The sequence below is a fragment of the Spodoptera frugiperda genome, chromosome 25, assembly GCF_023101765.2.
Source record: "Spodoptera frugiperda isolate SF20-4 chromosome 25, AGI-APGP_CSIRO_Sfru_2.0, whole genome shotgun sequence".
NCBI classification, from domain to species: domain Eukaryota; kingdom Metazoa; phylum Arthropoda; class Insecta; order Lepidoptera; family Noctuidae; genus Spodoptera; species Spodoptera frugiperda.
In genome coordinates this window covers 325046-351410 of record NC_064236.1, presented here as the reverse complement: position 1 = coordinate 351410, position 26365 = coordinate 325046, and the positions used below count along the sequence as shown (strand labels likewise).

The 26365-nt window shown below is 37.8% G+C and overlaps 1 protein-coding gene across 12 annotated transcripts in view; it reads right to left on the bottom strand.

Annotated features, from left to right (window-relative positions):
* LOC118264320 (E3 ubiquitin-protein ligase MYCBP2) overlaps positions 1–26365 on the bottom strand; it is a 120470-nt gene that overhangs the window by 23323 nt on the left and 70782 nt on the right. For 11 of the 12 annotated variants that reach the window (XM_035576822.2, XM_050704288.1, XM_050704291.1 and 8 more), the window contains 13 exons: positions 20324–20552; positions 9980–10114; positions 7111–7329; positions 6525–6731; positions 5435–5593; positions 4931–5021; positions 4657–4703; positions 4170–4276; positions 3001–3097; positions 2272–2406; positions 1731–1935; positions 407–553; positions 36–176 (listed from right to left, as the gene is read on the bottom strand). In XM_035576822.2, coding sequence (XP_035432715.2) covers positions 36–176; positions 407–553; positions 1731–1935; positions 2272–2406; positions 3001–3097; positions 4170–4276; positions 4657–4703; positions 4931–5021; positions 5435–5593; positions 6525–6731; positions 7111–7329; positions 9980–10114; positions 20324–20552 — 1919 coding nt within the window. The remainder of the gene's footprint in view (positions 1–35; positions 177–406; positions 554–1730; positions 1936–2271; positions 2407–3000; positions 3098–4169; positions 4277–4656; positions 4704–4930; positions 5022–5434; positions 5594–6524; positions 6732–7110; positions 7330–9979; positions 10115–20323; positions 20553–26365) is intronic. The other variant, XM_050704290.1, reaches the window with a different exon arrangement.

Here is a 26365-nt window from a genome sequence, read left to right as displayed (position 1 = left end):
ATTAACCCACAAACGAATGTTAGTCAATCTCCTACCTGGATCAGTGCTGGGGCCGGGTAAGTTCTCCTCCTCTCGTATTGGTGTATCGACTGCATTGCGCATGCGACTGGTGCTCGCTTCGATTCCGGAGCGCGTCAATGTCTCCAATGTTGTCGGATGAATACGCAAGTATAGGCCTGGGAAACATTTTGTTTTGTGTCAAAGTACACTCGGATCCACATAGCTTCAAAATATATTTTTCATCTAAACAAGAACAGAAGTGACAAGAAATGTCCAGATATCGGGGTCGTGGTTGGTACTGAATTGGGTGTCGCATGTGTGTTGACTCAATGCAGAGTGACATGTTTGGTTTCATTGGACGGCTGATATTTTGAACGAGAGCTAGTTAGTGACGTACTGAACCCACCAGCATTAGACACTTCCACGGAGTGCCGCTGGTGACGTGCCGGAGTGACGTCATGCGCCGGCCGAGTGACCACTCGCGCTCCCTGCTTCGGTAGCTGCGGGTGGAATTTCAAGAACGCAGCGCAAGCGATGGCGTCGTGGACAATGCCTGGAGAAACATAACGTTTTATTGTTAGTTTTACAATTACAGTCGTATAATAACTTTTACCCGCGGCTTAGTCGTGTTGAATTCAGGATACATCGGTTCTCCTTGCCTGGTTTAGAACATTTAGAACCATGCGGCATTAGGTAGCCTATGTCACTTTTCATGCCTTAAACTATCACCGCTTATAATTCATCTCTTTGTTTTACCGCGATAGTCGCCTATCACGGTAACAAACAAACTGACAGACATACTTCCACACTTCCACATTTATAAAATAAGTACGAAAATTGACATATGAAAAGATTTGACTGTTTAAATATACTAGGTGATAAGTATATGAACATTCAAAGACGTTTATAAATAGTGTTAAATGATTGTTTTACTTCTCTACATCTGTGTCATTGCCTTTGCGTTAAACAAAAGTGATCCTATCCTATAAAAGGTTTACCTGTTGTATTATAATCCAAGAAATAATAATAAATTTAGCTTAAAACTTTGTACTCAACTACACAAGCTGACTATACTTAAAGGCAACCAGCTATATTTAACTTTATTCTTGGAACGGACTGAGTAATTTGAGATAACAGCGGAAATAATTCTATGTAAAGAGTTAGAACTTCAAATATACTTTGAATAGGAGAGTAGTTTCACAACAAAGTGACTCATGTGTCTCAGGATAGCACTGAATACTTTGTGCGTAGTACTAACTGGGATGATGAATTAAATTATGTAGGTGTATAAACGATTGGACTTGTGAGGCAACGTCATATACCGTTCAAGTGTGGGTGGTTGTAATGATCGTTATTCTTTGTATACAGGCGGTACCACAATGTGTGGAAGAAGATTAAAGGCTCAATCGAGCAAACTGTACACTGAATGCATACTGCACATGCGCATGTACCTAAGTGTAGACGTACACATCTACGCATACGCTCGGCTCGATCATTGAAACCCTTCCGCTAGAACAACTTATTTTTCTTAAAAATACTCGAAACCACGCCTAGATGTTCTTATATATTGTACCTGGGTGCGTTTATTAATATCATACCCAGACACGGAACAATACAGATTGAATCACACGAAGAACTGTTTCGTGTGTGCGAGAATCGAACCCTGTAAATGGTGCAATAGAAAATTATATCTGAGATAAAGATGAAAAAGTAGAAGTAGATGGTTATACCTTCATGCCACAAGAGAGCGGCGAAGACAGCTCGCAAGCACTCAGCCTGCGCGGGACTGAGCGCGTGTTTCCTGGGCGCGGGCGGCGCGGGGGCGGCGCGCGTCGGCAGCGGCGGCGGCGACGCGCTGCGCCGGTACGCGCGCGCGCGGCTCGCTGCCCGGTCGCGGGATATCGGCTTTGGGCTGAGTCGGCCTGGTAGGTCCTGCTGGAAAGAAATGGGCCTTTTAAAGTCTAGGCACATTATTCAAGTGGTCTAGCCGGTACGAGTGTAACTAAATATATACATTACAACGTGCCGATATAATAATGTGTAATACAGCTCATGTTCGGCAAACACACTGCTGCCAAATAGCTGGTACTGGCTAGTCGGATACAGGAGGGTTGTAAAGAACCTAGGATGGTTGTGAGGTTACATTTATATTTCCATCATGACGACTGTTGCCGAACAAAAACCTTTAATATTTTAGTACAAAGAAAAATCGAAATGTCTTGTTTGCAACTACCCATCTATGTTGCTCAGAATCAAATTAATAATACACACATTTAACTTGGAAGGTCCCATGTAGAGCTGCATGGCGGACATGCTGTCGCTCCTGTCGGGGGACGTCTGCGTGCCTGTCTGCGCCACGCGGCTGGTGCGGGTCTCCACCAGCAGGGGCTCCGGCTCGATGTCCGTCTGCAAACATACAGGAAACATACGTTAATCCTAGCATTCATTTACTCAATATTGTTGAACTAAATCGGAATTGTGAATACATTTTACTAAACAAAAATATTTTTAGGAATATTTTCATTTCGAACAACTTCAGTTATTCGTCAATTGCATTGGTTTTAATTTGTTGAAGATATATTAAATATTATTGTTATTCATGTTAGTTCGCCTACCACGTATTATGAAAACCGCAAACCACTAATTATTAGTGTCCTTTTGTTCATTGACAAAAACAAGTTTCGTATGTCGACCTCAATAGATAATTACTATATTGAGGAAACACTTAGACCTTTAGGTATACGATTCGTGTAAACATCATAATACTGTATTCATGTTCATTATTACGTTATAATTATATGTTCTATTATAGTAAAGTCAGTGGTTTCGAGTACGTAATTAATTACATATAGAAAAATATCTACACTAAATATATAAATTAACATAAATGTAATAGAAAATATGCGAAATAAGACGATTTCTCTCTCAATAACTTATAGATGACAACATATTGTGTGTTATAATACTATAGTAAGCCGAGCGTGGTGCGGCAGTACAGACCTCCTGTATGGCGTTGATGTCTGTGTTGTCTCCGAACCGCTGCCGCAGCGGCGACCACCAGTCGTCCGCGTTGCCATTGCTGCGGCGCTGCGATCGTCTGGAAACGCACATTTGTTATATTTTCCGAAGTATATAGATATAGCATTCCTAATACTTTACGCGATTCAAACGGTACTAGTTTCATTATCTTAGACTTGCCTTAAAATTCGAGTGATCGCATATCCTACTACCGCGTAAGTGATCTCGGGTTTGATTCCCGGGTTGGGCAAAATATTATTGTATATTGTCGGTTTTTGAAAAGTGTGTATTCAGAAATGGATTCATATTATATGGGAAGCATGAAATAACTGGTGACAAGTGCGTGTTACATTAGATACGTCCACCACAACCACACTATTTGGAGCTTAGGGTCTGTTTCTCAATGTATGGATACCCGGGATGTACCATATTAAAACTAAAAACGTAATTTGTATGAACTATCTGTCATAAACTTATCTAAGATGGTAGATGAAAGATGTTAGAAGGCGCTAAATGGAATAAGGTTGTACTATTTATAAACAAAAATCGACCAGTATCGGTACAACAAACTATAAAGGCTCCCAAAATATGAATCGATGGCGTCTTATGAGCGACCGTTCACCTTGCGCAGTTCATCATTTCGATGAGTTGTGCGCAGCCTTAGATACTATTGCACAATATCAGTCGAATGTTCACCAAAATATAACACCAAAGATAAAGTAGGAATACACTTCGGGACATGATTTAACACGTGGTTTACCGAAATATACCTAGACGTATGCCAGACACGATGCAATATTCTATTGTGCCTCGTTTAGGGACAGTAAAGAGGTTGCAATTTGTCGCTATATTGAGTGGTTTGTTGGATACAAGATTAAATTTTATTTAAAGATATTATAAATGACACCCATTTGGTTGGAAAAAAATATATTGCTTTTGACCAGTTGCGTTATGAATTCTAAACGAATGCGACTCTATTGCAGAAACACTGTGCAAATTCTGTGCTATTAATTATCACAAATATTACTTTTTCCTACTTGGGAATCGAAACCGAAACCCCTAGTTCAAAAGTCACTTTTAAAATGACTTAGTTAACGAGCTATGTTATAAAAACATGGTAGTAGCTACTAAAGTAATAAACAATGATATACTTGGGCGAGGATGCAGCCGACGAGGTGGAGCTTATCTCTCCGCGGAGGCTGCGGCTGCGCTTGCTGGGCTCCGAGGAGCCAGGCAGCATGAACGGGCTGCCATCCGCCTGGAACATACGACAAATGGATTAGCGAAATATCCTTTGTACGTAATATAACTAGTTCACTAGCGTTTACGATGAAAACAAAGATATTAAAAAATTTAAAACGCCAAGAACCATATGTTTACTTACTTACTTACAAATAAACTTTATAACAAGTAAGTAGAGAAGTAGAAGATACAATTACTGCAAGCCAGGAAAGCTTAACCAGTCAGCCTCCCCACCGCTAATATCCCAACCACTTAGTGCACTTAATATTATACATTGTATAATATAATATAATTATTTGTTCAATAAATTATCAAAATAGAATTCCAACATTAATACTGACTGGTTGACTACATGGCATGCCGTCTATGTGTATAATAGGATTGTACTATGATTACCTGTATTTGTCCGTACGGGAAGGCTCTATCATCGAGGCAGGTTATATCTGTAACAAAATAATCTTTGAGGAAAAGCCATTCTGGACACTATTGCTGCTATACCATGTAACAATGTAATCGTACAGTAACTGTGTGCGAGCAGACTGCGTCTAAGACTTGAGTTAAGTTTAAAAGGTCCTTTAAAAACAAAAAGGTTAACAACCCGATTTACTAAGGGACTCCTCAATATATGTTACGCTAGTGTATATTTGACTAGAAATATTGGTTTATGTACCGGTCAATGCGCCGTCATTGTCATCCTGCGCCCATAGTTGCAGATCTTCCCTGGCCTCTCCGTAGCCGCCCCATATACTGGCACACTCGTCCTGAAAGAAAATATCAAACAATTCAATCATCCGAACATAACATAATTATGTAGTATCGACTCGTTTTTTGAATTCGATTAAAACAACAAGTTGTGATTATTAAAATGTGTATGATCTCCCCTGGAGGTTTCTATGTCTTATGGGATATACTGAGAGAGTGATATAGGCTCCTTTATCTCATATGCAGTTAGCGGAAAGTTAGTAAACTATATGAACAGAAATCAATGTTTGTAGGTATGTATGTTTGTCCTTCTCAGAATTTAGAGATCAGGTTTGGAGTGCTAAACTCGGCTTTGTCACGGATTCAATTGTGACGCATTTATGAAGTTACGGACACAAACAACACAACACTACACCAACAGCCTCTAAGTGGCCAATACTGAGCCTTCTCAGAGTGAGAAACACAAGATTACCTGTGACGGCAGTGGTGTGGTCGGCTCTACAGGTACCAGTAGAGCCCTGTCTAGATGTCGATGATGCTGAATGCACCACGCTACTTCCGTCATCTCATCTGTGTAAGCTCGCACGGATTCTGCGCTCAAGCGCACCCACGTGCCGTCCTTGTTTACAACCTGCAAGGGGAAGAGTTAGCTTCTAGTTGTCCATTCGGGGGAAATGTATAAACACTGCATTAACTAACGAGGTTGACGTGGCGTTAACTAACACCTCAAAAAATAAAACAATAAATAAAAAGTATGTATTTTTGTTCTTTCTTCCAATAGTCTGAATTCTCAGTTGGAATCTGAATTTATGTGAGGTGTATGGAAAAATACTCGGCCCCAATCAAACTAAAACATATTTGCTAGAATTAGTTATTCTGATAAGGAGGTGCCCTATAAATAAGGGTATGAAAAAATAATTTGCATGATCACATCATCAACAACAGCCTATAAGTGGTCACTGCTGACCAAAGGCCTCTTCCCACACAGAGATGAGGAAAATAATATTTTTCTAAAAATAAATTTACACACACCCGGCGTTTGATCGCGTGCGGGGGTGGCTGCACCATAAGAGTTTGATCTACCTTTATACTCTGTAGTATCAACATTGCGCCTTTGTCCTACGAAAGCTGGCTACGTTCTGCGATCCCTACGTACATTTTTTGTTGAGTTTCATTCATACCACCTATGAGGTGTAAGTACTCCGCAGCTGTCTTTTTGTATAGATTCGATTAAAATCAGATGTTCAGTCGTGTGCGATGCAAACATGTTTTATTATTATTAATCCACAAAAGGTGTGATATTTTGTAAGTCAACTGTTGTACTTGTGGATGGATCTTATATTTTTCCTTTTTCCTGACTAATTGTTAAATGCTCGTAACTTGATCTACTCTGATTCTATAAGTTTCTACAAACTGAACTTTATAACAAAATAATTAAATTAATATTAGGTATATCAAAAAAATCCGATAATTGCTTGATAAGCAGGTGGCGGTACGACACATCAGTACATTCCATATGAAACATTATAGAAGTTGGTATAGGTAATACAAATAAGACTCACTTCTTCAACGAACGCAATGTTGGCACCAGCAGGTATTCGGCCTAATTCTTCGGCCTGGAGACTAGGACTGGCCCGGACTCGGAGGCCAGCGCTGAACCGCGAAATGAAGCGCCGCAGCTTCGTGGGCGGCGTGGTGGGGGGCGCGCCCCCGGCCTGGCAGCGCTCCGGCGGCTCCACCGTGCTCTCCGCCACCTCTACTGTCACTTCCTGCAACCATTGTTCCACAATAAAATTGCCATAGCCCACAATAATTATTTCACTGTTACGAAATTGCCATTATCCTGCCCTATTTATAGTAATTGGTTTGTAGTTCCGGTGTAATGTGTACAGTGCTTTATACGGGACTCGAATAAAATAGCGAATGAAAACCAGGATCAATCTGTATTGGATGTTTGTAAACCTAAAACCACGACTACCGTTTAAAACAATGGATAATTATTTGTACTTTGTTTTATTCGCGAAACGTATTTTTCAATATTAATATAATAATGCTCATATAAAATGAAATTATCACTAAAACAATTTACTCTGACCATTTTAAAAGTTCTTTGATTCTGCCAACGACAATGGTAAACGACGTCCATACCTGTGACGCGGGCAAGTCATCGAGGGTGCATCTGAAGACGTAAGCCCCAGCGGTCCTCGGGATCCAGGTGGCCACGTAAGATCCGTCCGGGTTCTCCCGGACCGGCAGGCGTTCAGCCGGAATGCGTCCGTTGTGGACGAACGCACCGCCCACGGCACCGCCGTCACTCCAAGACTCGCTCGCCAGCCGGAGCTCCTCGAATGAAAATTCTTGATACGCCTGCAAAAAATAATTATTTATGTAGGTATAGTATGGTCTACAAGACAATCATTTTTATCATTACGTTTTATCAATCCGCCGCTCGTTATTTCTATACAAACGATTTCCAAGGACCTTACAATCCTACTAGGTATCATTTATATATTTCTTTTTAAACAGTATTGCTAATATTCTGTGGTATTGCTACCAATCGAGCGGTACGAAACGAGACTCCTTGGCCCACGCAGCGGCAACAATGTACACCGTGCTCTGTACTTTGTTGTACGAGTTTCTTGTGACGAATGTATTCAGAAAATATCTCTTCAATACTTGTACGAGTGTACATCAGCGCTGAGAGTAAAGCCCTAGGCGCTCAGAGATCGGCTAATTACCAACCTAAGACATATCTAGGTTAACTCGGTTGACCTCACCGATATCGGCCCGAGAGGTTCTATGAAATAAATAAATACTCGTAGGTATCTGAATTCTTGGAAAACTTAACGAAACACGAATTTGTAACAATGCCACCGCTACGCCATCCATACGTTGATAGAAATAAATAATTTTGTTTTGAAACACGCGTGGTGTAGGTTTCATGTTTTCATAGAAACTTATGCCATAATTAGGTCGACAGTCGACACACAACTAAGATGTACCTACTCGGTGTACGTAATGCCGACTAATCAGTAGTGTCGGTTTTATTCGCATTTCAAATAAACTGCAAATAATACCCATACATACACACACGCGACTGTCTTCACACACAAACACAAATAGCACCACAATGGCCACAGAACAAATTAATATTATTGAATAAATGTAACACACATTACATACACTTAATTACGTGGCAAATGTATTTGAATTACGACAACTAGCCAATCTCAAGTCACATAAAATCGCCGTGAAACACGAATACCGAGGTACTAGCGTTCATGAATTAAAAACTACGTCGTACATAATGTACTATCATGATATGAGAGTTTTATAATATTGGAATATTATGAATACATAGTTTTTGTACAAAAATCCCAAGTATGCACCATACTTAATTAAGCAGCTCAGCGCTCATAATGCTGTGAAATTTTCTGAATGTCTTTACACGTTAAATCGAGTAACAAAATATTTAAGTGAAAGGTTTCGAGAATTATTAATCTACTCTGTGAATTTTCCACAGTATTGTGTTGATGATATAAAAATAATATAATGCTGAATTTACTTCAGTAATTGACAAATTTAATTAAAGAGAAAATTCGAACTCGGATGCAGCTGAAATACGTCATGCCTTTCACAATTATTCGGAATTAATACTAATGGTATTAGTACATACCATCCAGAATATAGTCCGTAATATGTCACACATTTCGAACGGAAAACATGTCAAATTAGCCGGACATGGAAACAGGCAGTATTATAGCACTCAAAGATTGAAGCTATGAAGCTGGCGCGCCGCCTGGAAATCGCATTACAACCTGCAATGCTTTCACGAAAATGAGTTATTATGGAAGCTTGCAATCAAGCATAAAACAGTAACGCAAAAGGTGCAAAATCCTTGTTTCAAGCTTAAGCGGATCTGTAAGCGGATTATACGGGAGCACTAGTTCTGCCCAGCGGTTTCCACCGTGCCACACAATCGGTTACTAGGGGAGCGACACTTTAGATTCATTCAATGTAGGACATTAAGTAGCACACCCAAATCAATTGAATGTTGTATTTTTTTTAACAAACTTGTATTTTGTAAAAATTGAAAGATTCAGACATAAAAAAACTATGTATATTCTGAATGCAATAACATTATTGGACTATTCGTTTCCGCCGCCTACGGCTTCGCCCTCGTGGTGTGCTGATAAATGTGATTTTCCAAATAATGTCACTGTGGGTGTGTGTGCATATATTTGTACGTCAGAGGCAAAGTTTCAATTGTATTGGTACATCGTTCCAATGAATCAATAATAGTTAAACCTTTCAATTTAAAAATTCGTGGCAGAGCAAACTAACTGAAAACGCAATATCGAAAATATACAATATTTTCGAAATCGTTACAAAGTAATAAATATCTGTGGTAATATATTTTAAATTCTCCATTAACAAATATCGGATATTCAATGCGTTGCGAAAATTGCTTTCTAGGAAAATAAAAAGGAAAATTCTAGGAAGGTGCTAGGTAAAATAAAATCCTGTGGCTTGCCGTTCACGGTCATTTTAAATCTTATCATGAATGAGGTCCTGAAGTGTAAACTACAAGTTATTACGGTAATTCAGGTCATGAATAAAGTGTAAATAAAGGTTAGAAAAATGTTGGAGAACAGCTTAATGATGACAGACAGTGTTGTGGCTGTATGTAGTACAGCGTGACGTCAACATCAATGTTACTGCGGCTAATGTGTAGCTACAGCTTCCCATTTGGTGAGCGTGTGAGTTCAACTCGAAGGAAATTAGATTCTTATACGCTTGTCTTCATTTTAGTTTTACGAAACCTATTCAAAATAATACTTAGTCGATGAGAATGAAGGGGTCTATAGTAATTTGTTCACCAAATTTTCCTTAGGCTTAACGATTTTTGGAATTTTTACTAACAACGTGGATGGTCTTGGGTTTTATAGCACCTTTGTAAAAATGATTGACAGTGATAACTTCTGATAGTATTTTTGTAAACATGCTCGATACGTACCTTCATCATAGTGATCGCGTGGAAGCACATGTTCTCTCTGACCGTGGGTTGGTAGGGCACGTCGGGGATCTTGTGGCGCTGGTAGTCCACGTTCGATGCCAGGCCTGAGCCGGCACTTAGTCTCTGCACCACCACCTTTGGGACAAACAGACACATTATCAACACTGGTAAAGACGCATGTTCATTAACCTAGTTATGGTAATAATATAACGAGTAATTTAATGTTTATGTACTCTGCACCAGCAGCAAGTATTGTGTTCAGGCTAAAAGGCCTACTATGATTCTCTGAAACGAAATTTCGTTATTGAACACTTTTTTGATTCGTTGTGTAACTTCGAAAATGTTAGATAGTACGGTATGAAACTTATATTTGTTTATATTTCGTTGGATAAAGAAATTTCGGGTCGAAGAATTGTGGTAGGCCCCCGTAAGTCTGTAATTTTATATTATTTACCTATGGATGAGGCTATTAACAGGTCGGCGTTCGATACAGTATCTATTAATACGAATCGACAATTTTCCATGATACTACACGTTCTCACATATGATAGAATATAAAGTTTCCTGGATTCAAATCGCGCACGTGTCGTGTGTCGTAACCAAACAAGAATAGAATAGGAATTCAAACAGCAAGTACATAAAGTTCAAAACTGAATTCCAGTTCCACAATTAGTTCGAATACAACGAAGTGACGATTTCACAAACTTCTTGTTTGACCATTTTATTTTACTTTAAGTATATCGGCAATATATCGGTATCAACGGAAAGCAACGTTTAACAAATACCTAGATTATTTTTACTTACTAACTATAATAAAGCTGAAGAGTGTGTTTGTTTGTTAAAAAACCTAACATCAGTTATTACTGATTCGATATTTTTCAAATCGAACTAGTAGTACATAAATCTAAAGAATCTTTGTGATGGTTAGTCCAATCAATAGGACAAGAGCAGCGGGTGAAACCACGCGGGAGTAGTTAGTTTTAAATATGCAGACCGTCGATTAAGTAAACCAACAAGCAGGAAGTAAAATATTGATGATCGTTTATGAAGTGAAAGAGTAATGCCGGAGCCGCATCAGTTGGCGTCCATTGTCTCTGCCTACCCCAGTGGAAGACCGAACAAAGCAGGCCAGCCGCCTAAACATGCCTAACTAGAGCTAGGACGGTGTACATAGAGGCATAGGGAATGCCCGATAATCAGAATTATATATATTTAGTACAAGGCCAAGTACAGTTTGGCACAAGGTCAGTAAATGCACAGGAGACAAGCTCAGTGTAAAACATTAAAATAATAACCTTCACAAACAGGAATCTATACCGTCCCGTCAACAAAGGTTTTCATGGAAGCTGAAATGCAGTGAATTTCTAGTGAACCAAACAAAGCGCGACTTTCTATCCACCTTCATTTCAATCAATTTCAGCATTCAACTGTTCAATACTTTTACTATACATATCACACAAAAATCTTTGTATTGTACATATGTATATGCTGTTGTTTTGACAAGCCGCGCGCAAATATCAATTTTATCTGGTGATGTAAAATAAGTAACAAATACATATATTGGACTCAATGAAAAGGAAATCAAAACTGTGTAAACAGGCACACTATAAACTGGCTTATTGTATTCACATTTACATATTTTTTCGTCTCTATAAGTAGTAATAAAACTAAACATTTTCATGCATTCAGTGCGTACTTCGAAAAATGAAACTAATCACTCAAAAATAAACTCACGTAACAACAATTATAACGTAACACTGTGTAATCAAATATAAAAATGTTCTATTTCCAATCACTTGACAACAATTGCACTAGTGAATCAAGAGTTTGTACAATTAAAACTATATTCAATTGAGTCCGTAGTATTAACTCGATTCAGTAGCATTTATTTTACACTGAACCAGTGAAAATAGTAAACGTGAATCCTTACAAACTCCGATAGCTATTTCCTAGGAATGTTATTGCATTGCGATTCGTATTCAACAAGTTACCAATAAATCTGCGAAGTTACAAACTGGTAAATAGGTACTACGCTCTATTAGGTAAGTGCTTTATTTAATTTCAAATGCTTTATTGCTCTGTATTCATAGTTCATAATCTTTGAGGATGAATGGGTTTAGGAAACTCAATTTTAATTTGGTACAGATTTAAATAACGTATTATCAATAAAATGACCAATAAACCTACCAACGACACATACCAACCAATGTGACTTTTTTGAAGATATACCTACGTAGTTTCTAAGATTATTTATGCTCGCTTCACACCTTAGTAGCATGTAGCATGCATTAGAAACCACTGAAAAATGGTGAAGGAAGAGATCGTGAGGAAACTTGGGCTTATACTCGTAAGTTCTAATTATTAGTATGAAATCGCCAACACGCAATGAGCAAGCGTGGTTCTCCGTGTGAGAAGAAGCCCTTGGTCAGCAGTGGCCACTTATAGGCTGTTGATGATGACGTGGATAATAGTCCCAAGAAACTGACTTCCACTCCATGTCATAAGGTGTATTTTCTAGGTAAGATTCCTAAAATACCAATAGTAGCAGTTGTACACGCCTCGAAACTTCTTCAGTAGGTCCCTAGCAATAATTAACCAGTGATGTGTTGTTTCCAGCCCAACTCGCGTGATACATTCGTTAAACGATCGTAAGTGTACAGTTAACTAAATTTACAGCACCTGAAGGTCGCAGCCACTTATTGAAAAGTCAGGAGAATTATAATTTTTCGCATAGTTCCGATGTACGTAGAATTAATATGATAATTGGACAAGTTGCTACTGACTCATATACTTGTGCCTGTATGTTGCCGCGACTTCGTCCACTCAGTTCAGAAAATGTGAAGGACTATGAAAGTTGCATAAAGCAAAGTAATTTTCTATTTCAGTAGAACGCAATCATCACACTTAATTTTCTTTTCAGCGACCAATTAAAAAAAATTAACCGTTCATACGATAGATTTGTTTGATGGGTGTTGGGTCAATGATTGTACAAACTATCAATCGATAATGTACGCACCATCCCCCAAGTTTCAGTACTGTACAAATAAAGCCGGACTAGGCTCGTGCGTTGGTCCGTCCGTCAGTCATTCAGGACAAAGCATTTCATATGTATAGATTGGTGATGCGTGGGGAGGGCGCCTCGGGCGCGGCGGGCGGCGGCGGGCGGCGGCGCAACACGAGTGCCATCAGCGAAACAAAATTACAGAGGGTTCGGCTCGTTAACATGTGCAGGACATTTTTCACTGCATGCATTTTTATGATGAGCTACAATTACTGCCATGTCTACAGATTTTGTTCACGGTGTAACTTTATTAAGATAATAATGAATTTACCTACTTATACTGTAAATGTACAGTGCCAAATTTTGTAGTAACACCTTCGCCCCTTCCTAATGACAGATCGGTCTGTTATTTGGTACAGACCTACACACTCCTAATCTTGTTGACCAAGTATATTATCTATTCTTGTTTGGTAGAATGAAACTCATTAAAACAGTTCACCTTCAAAAATAATTGTTTTTACTTGTATTGTTTTGTATATTACTTGTTATAAAATCAAAACGATAGTTCATGAGATTAGTGCGTACTAAAAGCTTTATGTAAGCGCTTCACAGCAGCTACAGCAGCTACACACCTATCGTCGCCTCACAAATACTTCACAAATAATCCGAATGTTCTGTGTAACTTTCGGACCTATTTCGATTACCATAGATTTAGGACTTTTATATTTGTTTTCAATTTACTGTTTATTTATTGGCTATAGATTTTAGGTAGAAATCACATCATATTTTAAATTCCAGCTCTATTTATCTAAAACCCGGACTTTACCAATGCGGAGAGATATTGATTTATAAAACACATCAATGCTGAAACAAGGTAATTATTTTAAACAGCCAATACAATTTGGCTATTCACACAACTCCTTGACTTCCAACGGATACTCCATTGACTGAGTGGTTTGTGGTTTTTCCATCACATCTCCGCGAGTCACGTAAGGAGCCAGTACAACTCCAGCGCAATGTAGTAGTGCGCCAGGAAAATTCTTGCACATGTTGAAATGCAGGTCATATCAGCAAGTTCACCTACAGAGAGACTGTTCATAATGTTAATCCAACATTGGTTTACTTTAGTTCCGTGAAAAGCTTACTGGGGACACTAATTTCTGGTGACAACTGAACTTAATCGCACAAACTGACAGCGTCACAAATACGTCGCAATACTCGTAGCAACGTTGTTAATAATATTGTTTGCACTGTACCGAAATTGTAGTTCTATCATTCTATGCTCGTCGGCTGTCGAGTCTCGGTATTTAAAAATGTATTTTTCCATTTATGGCGTTTTTACATAATTATATAATTATATATTTCAACATGCATTAACAATTTATGAACAGACAATAAAGAAATAAAGAATAAAGACTACCGTTAAAGTATTTCATTACTTTGTGATCGTCAAACTAATGTTCGTCCAGCAAGGAAACAATGTGTGCATAATTCAAAAACATTTCCTAAAACCTCACCACCGTGCCCCAACGATACGTGCAGATGCCAAACAACTTCATTACGTTCTCAAAATACAAAGTTTTCAGGAGCAACATTTCAGTGTTCGGAAACGTCCAGTTTCCCTGTAACGTACCGGAGTATGAACATTGCACCCCGGGGCAACAATTCGCGAGCGGCTAGCGGTGATCGGAAAGATTGCATTAGTGACACACGTAACGAGATGTTTCGTGTCACGGCATATGTAGAGTACGTATGTAGCTGCCATTAAACTGGTGCACCACTATGAAGGTAACTGTGTTAGCAGAGTGCCTGTATCGCCAGATTTTGTATGTATAGGTATATCTATATTATTCAAAGATTTATCGCACAAAGGCATGACTTTAATTTAGTATCGCATTCATGGTGAAAATAATAGTCATGTATAGTTAGTACTTAAAAAAATATCGTTTGCCCCAATCTAGGATTTTCTCCTGTTGTGGGTGTGTTTACAAATATGTAGTGCAGCGGGGATTTTCTATTGAGATAAACTTTAGGTACATTTCACAAGTTAATCCATTGCACTCGAATCCTTTCGCCATTACAGGACAAACATTCATCATAGGTAAAAATATAAACACAGTGAGTACGAGTACAAATTGAGCTGCATCAACAACAACGTTTAGAAAGACACGGAAAGCGCAGCAGACAGCAGACAGGCGAGTGGCGAGCGATCGAAAACATCCACCTGTCAGATGCCATCATGCTGCTGCGCTTTGCGGGCTAACGAATTAACTGTACACAGGTCGAAATGCACCGATCGCCGAACAATGTAGGCACTCGAAAATCAGATATTTCAGGCTAAATTCATCGCGAGCTTGAAGCCGCGTGAGTAGCATTCGCAACGACACGCTTGTTCCACATTATTGGGAATTTTGTATGGTGACATATCTGATATGACAGGACGAGTTGATGAGACATAAAACAGAACTTATTGGAGATTGACTTGACTTATTTCCGAGGTATAAGTGCAATCCCATTCTATACTTGTGACTGAGACGGCTGCCCGAGTATAAAAACTATAACTACTAAATTCGTAACTACTAAATTCGTAACTACACCTATACCAAGGCAAACATTCCATACGCCGTAAACAATATTAGTTACTCCATATAATATAACATGTTTGTCCATGTTTTATTTTTAGTTTACTTTATTTGTTATTTCTAGGTTTAATTTAAGCTTAATTTCTTGTAAGTTTTCCAGTATATTGATTTTTGTAATTTAGTATTTAATACTATAATGTGATATACGCAGTTCAACGTCTCCGGGGGTCACCCGGGCCTGGTGATCTGTAACACAGGTTCAACCTTTAACAGACACCAGTCTCATAGCTGTAGAAATTTATAAATGTTAAATTGTAAAAGCTTGAGAAAATAAAGATTTTTATTATTATAGGTGTCTGTGAACTAAATTCAATTAAAACAAATATTTTCGCCAATATTGAATAGTGTATACGAATATAGTTGTGATTTAGTTTATTTGTTCACGAGGTATTAATTAATATTAACAAAGCATTCCGATGTCAATAGAAGTGCACAGACCAACAATTTCAACCATAACCTAGGAATTATATTAATATGGGTTTCCACTTAGATCTGTTTAGTGTGAGTAGTGTGCAAGCTCTCGTGGAAATTCCAATGGTAACGTCTCCGGCTGTCGTCTTAACATCAATTCCTCCATTACACGCTGGTCGCCACGCTACTGGTACTTACTACAAGTTGCACAATCATTGACGAGGGTCTCATAGCTTGGAGAGGACTCGAAGCCCGAGATATATTCATGTGGAATTATATTATACAGGTATATGTTAATTCCCCACGCATTGCATGTAAACTATAGGGCGAGATTTAGGTATTAGATGCAATAATCATTTTAGTGAAAATGTTGTTGTCTAATATTGGTCACAAAAACCACTATGTCTGCTATTAATACATATACATAATATAATATGTACCTGAAAATTAGCTTCAAATAGAAGTAAACCAATAAAATGTATTGCCGTACATGTTTGACGAACCAACCGAGTTTGTTTTAGGTAATACCGACATTCATCATTTCTCGGAACCAAAATTTGCTGCATATAATTTAGTCGCCAAAATAACTAATAATATGAAGCAAACTAAAGTTCGTTGATGAAGGCTGGATGTAATTTCTACATGAATTTAACATTTTATACCCAAAGTGACGTCATGCGATTTAAATCAATGTATCGTCGTAATTTTTTTATTCCAGTAAAAAGCAACAAAAAATTCCTAGTCGTACTTTTAATTAACGTAGATACTGTAGATGGATATTAAAAATAAAAGTCGCCGACACTATTATGATCATTGAATATCTCGTTCCCCTTTTTATTTCACATCGCACTCCTCTCTCCCGGTGCAGGGCAAAAATAATCCAGCGTTCAATATTGCAAAGGTAATAACAGATTGTGCCTACTTAATTAATTAGTACAAATTGCATTGCATTGCATAAATACTTCGATATTAAACCTGTTAAATGAATATGAAAATTATTTTTAAAATACAATAAAAAAGAAACTTAATGTTGCTGATAAAGTTACAGATCCTGGTTCCTGCAGTTTTACAAGACAGAACAACTTTAGTTTCAATTATTTATTGGTACTTATACCTTCCTACACAAACAGCCACTACAATACATCAAACACATCACATAGGTATTACGTATTGAGAATCCACGCGGGAAATAATTAAACGAAAGCATCTCGATCGAATATTCATACATAGGAAGGATGCTGAGGTGAAGTATTGTAGTTATTTTAGTTAAGTGACGTAATTAAATATTCATAAACATATTCAGAAAATACTTTTTGGAATTTATCAATAGGAGTGGGTATTGTTTACAATAAAGGTTTCCATTTCGACAACGGTACACAAAAGTAGGATGTAAAAAGGTCTTAGAATAGAAATTAATCTTAAAGTTTAATACTTATTCTACAATTTTAGGTGTGTAGTAAGTAGCCGCTCCATGACCCCAATGGTCAATGGTCATTAGTTTTACCATACAGCATGGTAGACGTTTATTTAGCAGTCGACGTCTTCTGACAATGTTTATACAAGTCTAGTATACACCTGGATAACAGTTGTAATTAGTGCAGTATGGCGCAGTATATAGGTGCTGCAACTATTGTTCACACTCGACTCACTTTGCGATTAAAGGGATTCAATATTATTGGTTAATTGGCAACCAGCGCCTATACGCAATATCGCAATTTGATTATTGCATCTGAGAGCCGCACGTTATGTATTGTTGTACAACAATGCACATGAGCTAACACACCGACATGTATATATATATTATAGAGAAAGATATTAGCATTTATCTTAGTATGCCAGGTAACAACCAGGCAGTGTATTGAATAAAATCAATGTGGACGTCATAATATGGCATGATAACAATTATTACAAGAGTATTTTTGAATATAACAACTGCACACGAATCTTAAGCATTGCATTACTTTCGTACCGCGTTATAATAGCTACAGTCATTACATAAACGAGGGAATTTGTATAATTACGTTATCACTCCCAAACGACACACATAGCTAGAATGATTGTAGCTGAACCTGTGACACATGTGCATCGGCATATACTCGTAGATAAAGTGCAGTGACAACGTGCATTGCAAGTGTGTCACATCCATCAGCCGGTTCGAAGGTCGCCGCCGAATCCAACTCAATAAATATCAATGGGCAAATGAATTAGGATCGCCATACATCGGACGTGATTTTACCAGTCTACATTCTACAATTCTTAATAAAAGTTCAAATATCAGTAACATTGGAACTAAGCTCTGGACTACCATGTCCACCTCCAGGTGTCCGGGATCCCTAGCGATCTAAACGCGTACGGCAGACTGAGCCCACGTTCACACTGAGGGAGACAGTGAGCATACTCACAATCGGCGGCTGACAATGACAATACTTTTGGTGTGAACGATGCCTAATATTGTAAATACGTGCTGTTTGATTATACATCTTTACGGCAAATCAGAAGAAATTTTATGTGGAGTTAGATTAATGTATGCAGACATAGACTACTTTTTGTCTCTTTCGAACACCCCAGTTCACTAAAATGGGGGGCAGAAGTACTGGATGAAGCATTTTCCAATTTTACGAGAGCAAAACCGGGGCAAAAATTAGTTTCAAATGACATCAATCATTAATACAGCATTATAAAATGATAAGCTGATGAACTGTTCAAAATCCCAATTAGTAAATATCGAGAGATAGCTGCTGTAAAATGCAATAAAAATTAAAAATAGTTTCCACTGCTTGAAGAACGCTGTGCAGTATATGCATGGCTAGTACGGGCGATGGCCGGTGAGTAGCAAACTAGTAAACTAGTGTCAAAACTATTCTGAACGGTAATATTGCACACTGAAGCAACACGAGGGAACACTGATCTTCCTTCAAATATCTATTTACAAACGCAGTCTGCAGTCCCGCTCGGTGTTCAGGTGAATACGTGATTTACTCCAGAAATCAAATATTCTTGTGATTTCTCTCCCAAATCACTTCGTATGGACTGTATGAATAAAGTTATTGATTTGTGTACGTCAAATGTATCCGGTGCAAGCCCTATTTTCACAGCTTAAGTTTTTCTGTCAATGTTTTACTTACATTCACAAAACTTAACACACCTTTTCATTTAACGAAGAGGGGTACATAGAAGTGTAAATGCAAAACGTAAAACCTACTTTTACTTTGTCCCAGAGAAGCTGACGATTTGTTTGAACTAATCCGTCCAGCTCAATGTATTTTGGGGGGTTCCTTTTAAATGAAAGAAACTTGAAACTCCGAATTTAATTTGGTATAACACACCTCGTATTAGTTTGTTTGTTCTTCATATAATAAATAGTTCGTATAAATGTTGTTTGGCATAATATTTATATGACAGAATGTAATAGGGTATACTGTAACATCATGCTGATGCTGATATGATGATTCTGCTTTTCAGTCACAATACACATGAAAATGCTTAAAGATGAGACGGACTCACAAGATTACACGTATCGGTTGCTGTTAAATAAGTTTACTTTTGTCAAACAAGTTTCTGCGAGATGCAATTTGTATTGACAAAATTAACGTGAAAGTTGTGCCTTAAAGACCCATTCCAGGGAACTATGGTGCAGACATGCTACTCAACGCTTAAATGATACGTCAATAAACAGCAACATAACTTACACGAACGAGAACTGTCGGATATATACGAATATTCCGAATGGTCGCGCTGTAGTATATTAATATTTCTGTGTATAGTTTAAGGCTAACAGCTTAGGCAATGAAGTTTCAAACACTTGTTGCGCATGTCGCCCGCATCTAGCACACCGGGTGCTTACATTACTCGTCCTACAGACACCCGGGCACAACTCGTCCGATGCTCGCGAGTGTCGGACGAATCCCCACCATTACGACCATTAGAAAACAAGAAGTACTCAACAGACAGTTGTATGACTAAACAACTGTTTCGATAACAGACGGTAGAGGGTTATCGGTATCAGTAGTTCATTCACAAAGAACATAAAGAAGATTCATGCTGAATGCAAAGTACTGCAATTGTAAAATGGAAAAGTACAATGTGTAGTGGGAAAGACAAAAGCTATGATTTCATTATGGCAGGGTACACTGCACGGCAAGGACACAACTGATAGTCGATATTTGTAGGGACAGACAACAGAAACGGCGACAAAAGGCCGCGCGGCACTGGCGGCGTCTCTTTATGTCGAAGTCTAAAAAAATGACAGTAGTAGCAGCTCAAATGTTTCGAATAATGAATAACACTCACCTCAACTTTCAGCGCCGGTGAGGAAACATTTTCGCCGTATTGATCTCGTACGATGATGGGGATAGTGACCCTGGCCGAGGGCCGCACCGGCAGCGCCGGGGCCTTCAGCTCACACTTGGAGGGCTCGACGTGTGGCGTCGGAGCCAGCCAGCGAGCCAGGCGGCCACCAGCTGTACTCTCCGCACCCGCCACAAAGTCAGTCAGGAACTGACGCTCCGTTGAAACGCATCTGTTGACAAAAAAAAATATCTCATCAAAATGTGCAACACACTAACAATATAAGTATGTGATGCACATTGTATCGGGATCGTCAACAACTACGGAGCGAAGCGATGTTGTAAACCACTAGAAATAATAAATTAACTTTGAAACGCAATATAAGTTTTAACTTGTTCTCCAGTGAAGAAGCTTTAATTCAATTCCAAGTATTTCGCACGTGCAACAAGGTCGGAACAAAGCAGCTCGGCGCCGGAACAGTTGACCTTTGTCAATTACCTGCACTGCTAAAAAATAAGGGCAAACTGCTAATTGAAATGTTCTCAAACTGTGCCGTTCGGAATACAACTCGGGACACATAGTTACAGTTTCTAGTTAAGCTGTTTCTGAATTTTTACACCTGACACGTGAAAAGGTATTTCCATCTGGTCCCGACCCTCAGGCAAAAATTTATTTAACGTAGTTTTTAACAGGCAGTCACTTTTACACAATAGGATAGTTACCTAGTAGTCGAATCAATACTTTTTCGAAACGTCAAAAACTATATTTTCTATGAATTTTGTAAGAAATAGTGCGTTATGACGTCATCACATTTTTATGTCAAAAAGCAGACATTTAGGCAATAGGCTGGAAATCAACGAAAATCACGTAGATCACCAGGTCTATGTCTAGATCATCAAGCAGATTATTTTTAAATATTTTATTGTATTAAAGGTCGAAATACTTTATTTTGGACTCAGGAAACCTAATTATCGCAAAAAATAGCAGTTTTATTTAAACAATTTTGCACTATGAGCAAAGCCAAAATAACAAAATGAAATTAAATATAACAAAATCCGCGTCCACCGAGGTAGAATGAAAAAACTTGTCAATACCAAATGGATATTTAATCTTTTTTGATCCAATAAAATATTTACATTAATACCATATAGTGAATGCAGTTTACATATACGTCATTCCCAGCTTAGCGAGAGTGCATTTTATACACACATTAATATTTCACGATGACATAACATATATTGTTCTGTTACAGTCTATGGGATTACTATTCTATATTATGTGGCTTGTTGAAAGGTACCAAGACAATAAATTAATAGGATAAAGAACCATTTCATTAATTTGAAATGTTCTACCACATCGGAGATAGTAACGAGGTACTCGTAATAAGCGGTTTAGTGGCAGGAGTGAATCTTTCTAGCTAATTAATAGCATGCCGATGTGATTGCACCGCTCACGTATACAGTATACATGTGCCACTACAGCTGCCTCGCAATATTTACATGTATACCTATAAATCATTATGTACTCACTACTACATGTTAGCTTTACACCACGTTACATACTCGTAGGTGTTGCGTAAACATTAAAAACGGTAGACTATTTTTATTATGGAACAGTTTACGATAGTATATGAGTTTTTCAAAGCTATTTAAAGCACAACCAAACCGCAGGAGCGCCATCAACATCTAGCATGGCTTTAACTGAACTTTTATGTTCTCTGTAGGACGTACGTTACACAATGCTTCAGTCTCTCAAGAGTCCCGACTAATCAAAGCTAACTTTCGTCCCATTTCGACAGTTTTATAATGGTGAAGTTGACCTCACCATCCTGTTTTGGTCTAAACGACAACTTTCGTTTGAGTACAGCTTTGCGTAACAAAAGCACGGACCATGTGAAATAAATTCCTGAATTCTGCTGAAAATATTGTACACAAGTGTTAGTAGTACGTAACATTTGAATACTCAATTTTAAAACTGTCGCGAACAAAAAACGGGATTTGGTAACTTTCTGTACATGCAGCGCAGAAACATAGCTTGTGCTAACTTCAACTGCTAATGGACGTATACGGCTGCACGTCAAGCTATGCAAGACCAATATTAACTGACCGTCAAACACAAGATCATACAGAATTCGGTGTACTTCATCAGTTATATTATGAATTGAATTAACGTCCAGCAATGGATGATTATGGTCTATTGAATAACATTATTGCTTCGCTACATTATGCGGACTAATCCTTGCACACGTTAAAAGCTTACTATGGCTGATGCGCCATCGAAGCGATGTCTAATTAAATAATTAAATCCATTAGGAGCACTGACAGACCAATGGACTAAATGTATTACCGGTAGCTGTGGGCAATCTATCATTTTTGGAACAAATATTTATGTTCAGGTCAAGAGGTGTGTACAGAGATTTTTGGATTTGTTGCTGCAAACTTTCCTACAATGGAAGATTTCTTTGTAAGCTGTGACGTTCTGGACAATCCACGCGTAAGGTATTATAGCAGATGCACGAGTATAGTACAATATGAATAAATTTCAAAGAAGCTGGCCCTCAAAGTACATGTTCTCGAGTTTTGATTCAACATACTTTTAGCTTGTTTGAAGCTGTTTGTAAATCGCAAGGGTGTGTTAAAGAAGGTATAATACTGGAACTAAATATACAAATTAACCTAAATTAATTGAAATAACGGCATATACTTGAATAAAATGAAAAAGCTCTACTAGTTTCAAGCCACAGCGGGACTCTTAAGCGGTGACGTCGCGCGCGCAGTGTGGCTGCAAGTATTTTGTATAAGTAGGTATATTAAAATGTCAAATAAGAGAGATTAATTAAAATTATTAAACCTTTGCCGTGCCTTTGTTATAACACCAAAAAGACGTACGTTTGGTAAGTTTTTATACGGTATAAGCCGGTAAACGAGCAGGTCGATCGAACGATCACTTAATGGTAAGCAATAGGCGCTGCCCATGGACACCCAAAACACCGGTGGCGTTACAAGTGCGTATGCCGGCCTTTTGGGGGTTAGGAATTTCAGGGGTGTTGGGGAGTCGGGGATTGGGTAGGGTAGTTACGTTAGTATACTTATTCTATTACCTGTATTGGAAACTGTTCAAACTGTTTCTCGATTTTAATGTTCATTTAGATTCAAAATCAATCATCAATCAATGTAAAAAAAACGGCTATCTTATAAATGTAATAGCTATAACTTATGTAAAAGCTCCGATTTGAAAAACACTTGTCTCAAAACCTACTTGTTGTAGGCCTTCCGGGTCAATAAAAGATGACCGAAGATAAAAAAACTATATTTTCAGTTTTATACATAGGTAGGTAGGTACTCGTAGTAACGAATTTCCTATATTGACGGAATCTAGAATTAGAACAGTAAAAAAAAAAAAGGATTGGATTTAGGATTTGCCTTGCCAAATGACAATGGACAGTGGTAGGGCCAGCCTTGGTAGGATTTACTAATTTAAATTGATACCTGCGCATGTGTATAGTTCCTGGTATAGTGCTGTTCCAAACTTCTTTTTAATTCTAGGAAGAACATAGTGCGACTGTGTTGTATCAACAGGGTACCACATCATATTACACAGTTACTTGATCCTAATACATAATGATTGGTCGAACAGTGGCTATTATTGCGTGCAATATGTACACGACATTTATTTAGAGAGCACCGTGAATTGAATGGTTACGAACCACGAAATTATTTAAACAAGCGATCAATAAATAAACAACAGATACTGAAATGTAATTACAAAACATTGAGCTAACAATGATGTAGTTTAAAGTGTGCATGACTACTAATGCGTGTCTTTTGATAAATTTTACAGCGTCCTACAATATATGGGTACATACAGTACGTATGTATGTGTTTACAGACTTCGATTTACGTAGATTCTTATTTTCCGTCCGGTACGAATGATATGACTATGCTTCCGGCTACCAGTGCCGTCAGATTTTCTATCTCCTGACTGTCCAGGGGAATAGAAATAGCCATCACAATAGAGTTAGCTTTATGTAGTTTCAAAGTGTACTTTAGTGCCACTCGTTCACAGATCAACTGCAGCTCATGCTTAACTTATAAAGTACTCGTCGTTAGTTTGAGCGACTGCATTTAACTAAAGCTCCACTGTCAAACTACCATAAATTGATATATTTTCTAACTAACAGTATTTTTAATCGACTTCGAAAATGAAGTTGGTTCTCAGTTTGACCGAGAGTACCTTCCTATACCTATGTATATAGATCTTGCGATTGGCAGAACCAATACTGATGCGGTTTCCAGAAAAAAAATGTTACACTTAGGAGTCAGTTTTAGTAAAGTATACGTATAACCAAAAAATAAGAAGGCTGCAGTACTTTTTTAAATGTAGTTTAATAAAAATTATAAGCCGAAATTATTAAACAAGCACGATTTGCAAGCACGTCTGTATGTTGACACTGAAGTACGACTCTTAATCAAACATGAAGCGACAAAAAATCCCAAAACAATATTTGGCAGCGAGTACTTTCAAACAGAATCATTTATATTACGAATTCACACGAGCATAAAACCATAATGTAATAGCAAACAGGATATTTACTCACTGAATAACTAGTAAATGTATTTTTCATTGTTATTACTCTAAATAACATTGTTTCTGGTCCATATTGGAACAAATTTATACGTTGTCCATTAATTATAATTAAATTCTATATGTAATATTAATTATTATTTATGTTCGTTATCATATTATTATTATGTAATCACATTCTATTCAAAGAATGCAATTTTATATAAGATCCATGAATAGAAATGCTTAATTACTAAGTATAGTCAACACTAAAAATATACATAGGTAAGTAACAAATCTCGACACAAATGACAGAATCTTTAAGCAAATTATGTTAACAAGATAGATAGAAAAAATTGGTCAAGAAGGCGTTTAGCCTAGTTTTTGAGCTTCTTTTGTTAGCAACAGTAGCGCATTCATCAGGTAATTACCCAGTGAGCTGGCCCTTTGCAGCATGGGTTACGTGTTGAGTGCATACGCCTGCACCGCAGGGTCGCCCGCTAACAACGACCACTCGCCGACCTCCGTATCTCGACGACTAGGCCTGGGCTCGATGTGCGTTATCGATGACGCGCGGACTAATTGCCGACACTTTAAATTGATCATCAATCGTTTTTCAGTTAAAACTGGGTATTATCTTTCTTTTCATATTTGTAGCATGGGTTTTTGTGTGCATTACTTAAAGCAGCATTAGCAAGCTCATCGGTATAAACAAAAACATCAACCGACCAATAGGCACTTCACATTCCCGAGCTTATACACTAACGATTTGCATGTACTGTGTTTCTGTTTCATATAATTATGCAAATCAAATTTATTTAACTATGTAGTTACATACGTTTTAAATATGTGAATGTTAGTTAAGTTTAATTATAGCATACTTGTAACTTCGTAGAATGAGTAAGAGATCTCTCCTAAAATACTCTTAGACTTCAAATAGACCAACAGTAAATAACACATAAGTGAATAGTATTACTAAGAAACTATTCAGTGTCATTATGGACCTGTCATGAAAGAAATTAGAGAGTTCTACGAAATTATTCTCATATTTTAACCTGGTCATTATGTAGGTACCACATCGCTGTCGGGCAAATAACGTTACTTTTGTATTTTGTTTACTTGCTTGTACCTATTAATTATGATTCACTAATATTGTCTTATTTTACTAATATTATAAATGCGAAAGTTATTGAGTTTGTGTGTTTGTGAGTATGTATGTTGGTTGCTTAATCATATCGAAACGGTTGGCGTAATCGGAATTAAATTTGAAACAAGGGTAGATTATGATCTGGAAAATAGCTACTTTTTATCACATGTGTGTGTGTGAATAAATAAGCTTACAAAAGACAACAACTTTAAAATTAAAATGACGGATGGTAACCTGAATATTTCCATTTATATCATAATGCAACTCGTAACTAAGTAATGTGTTGCACGCTAATAAATATCAAAACGTGGTAATGTAACTCTCCATGGAGACAA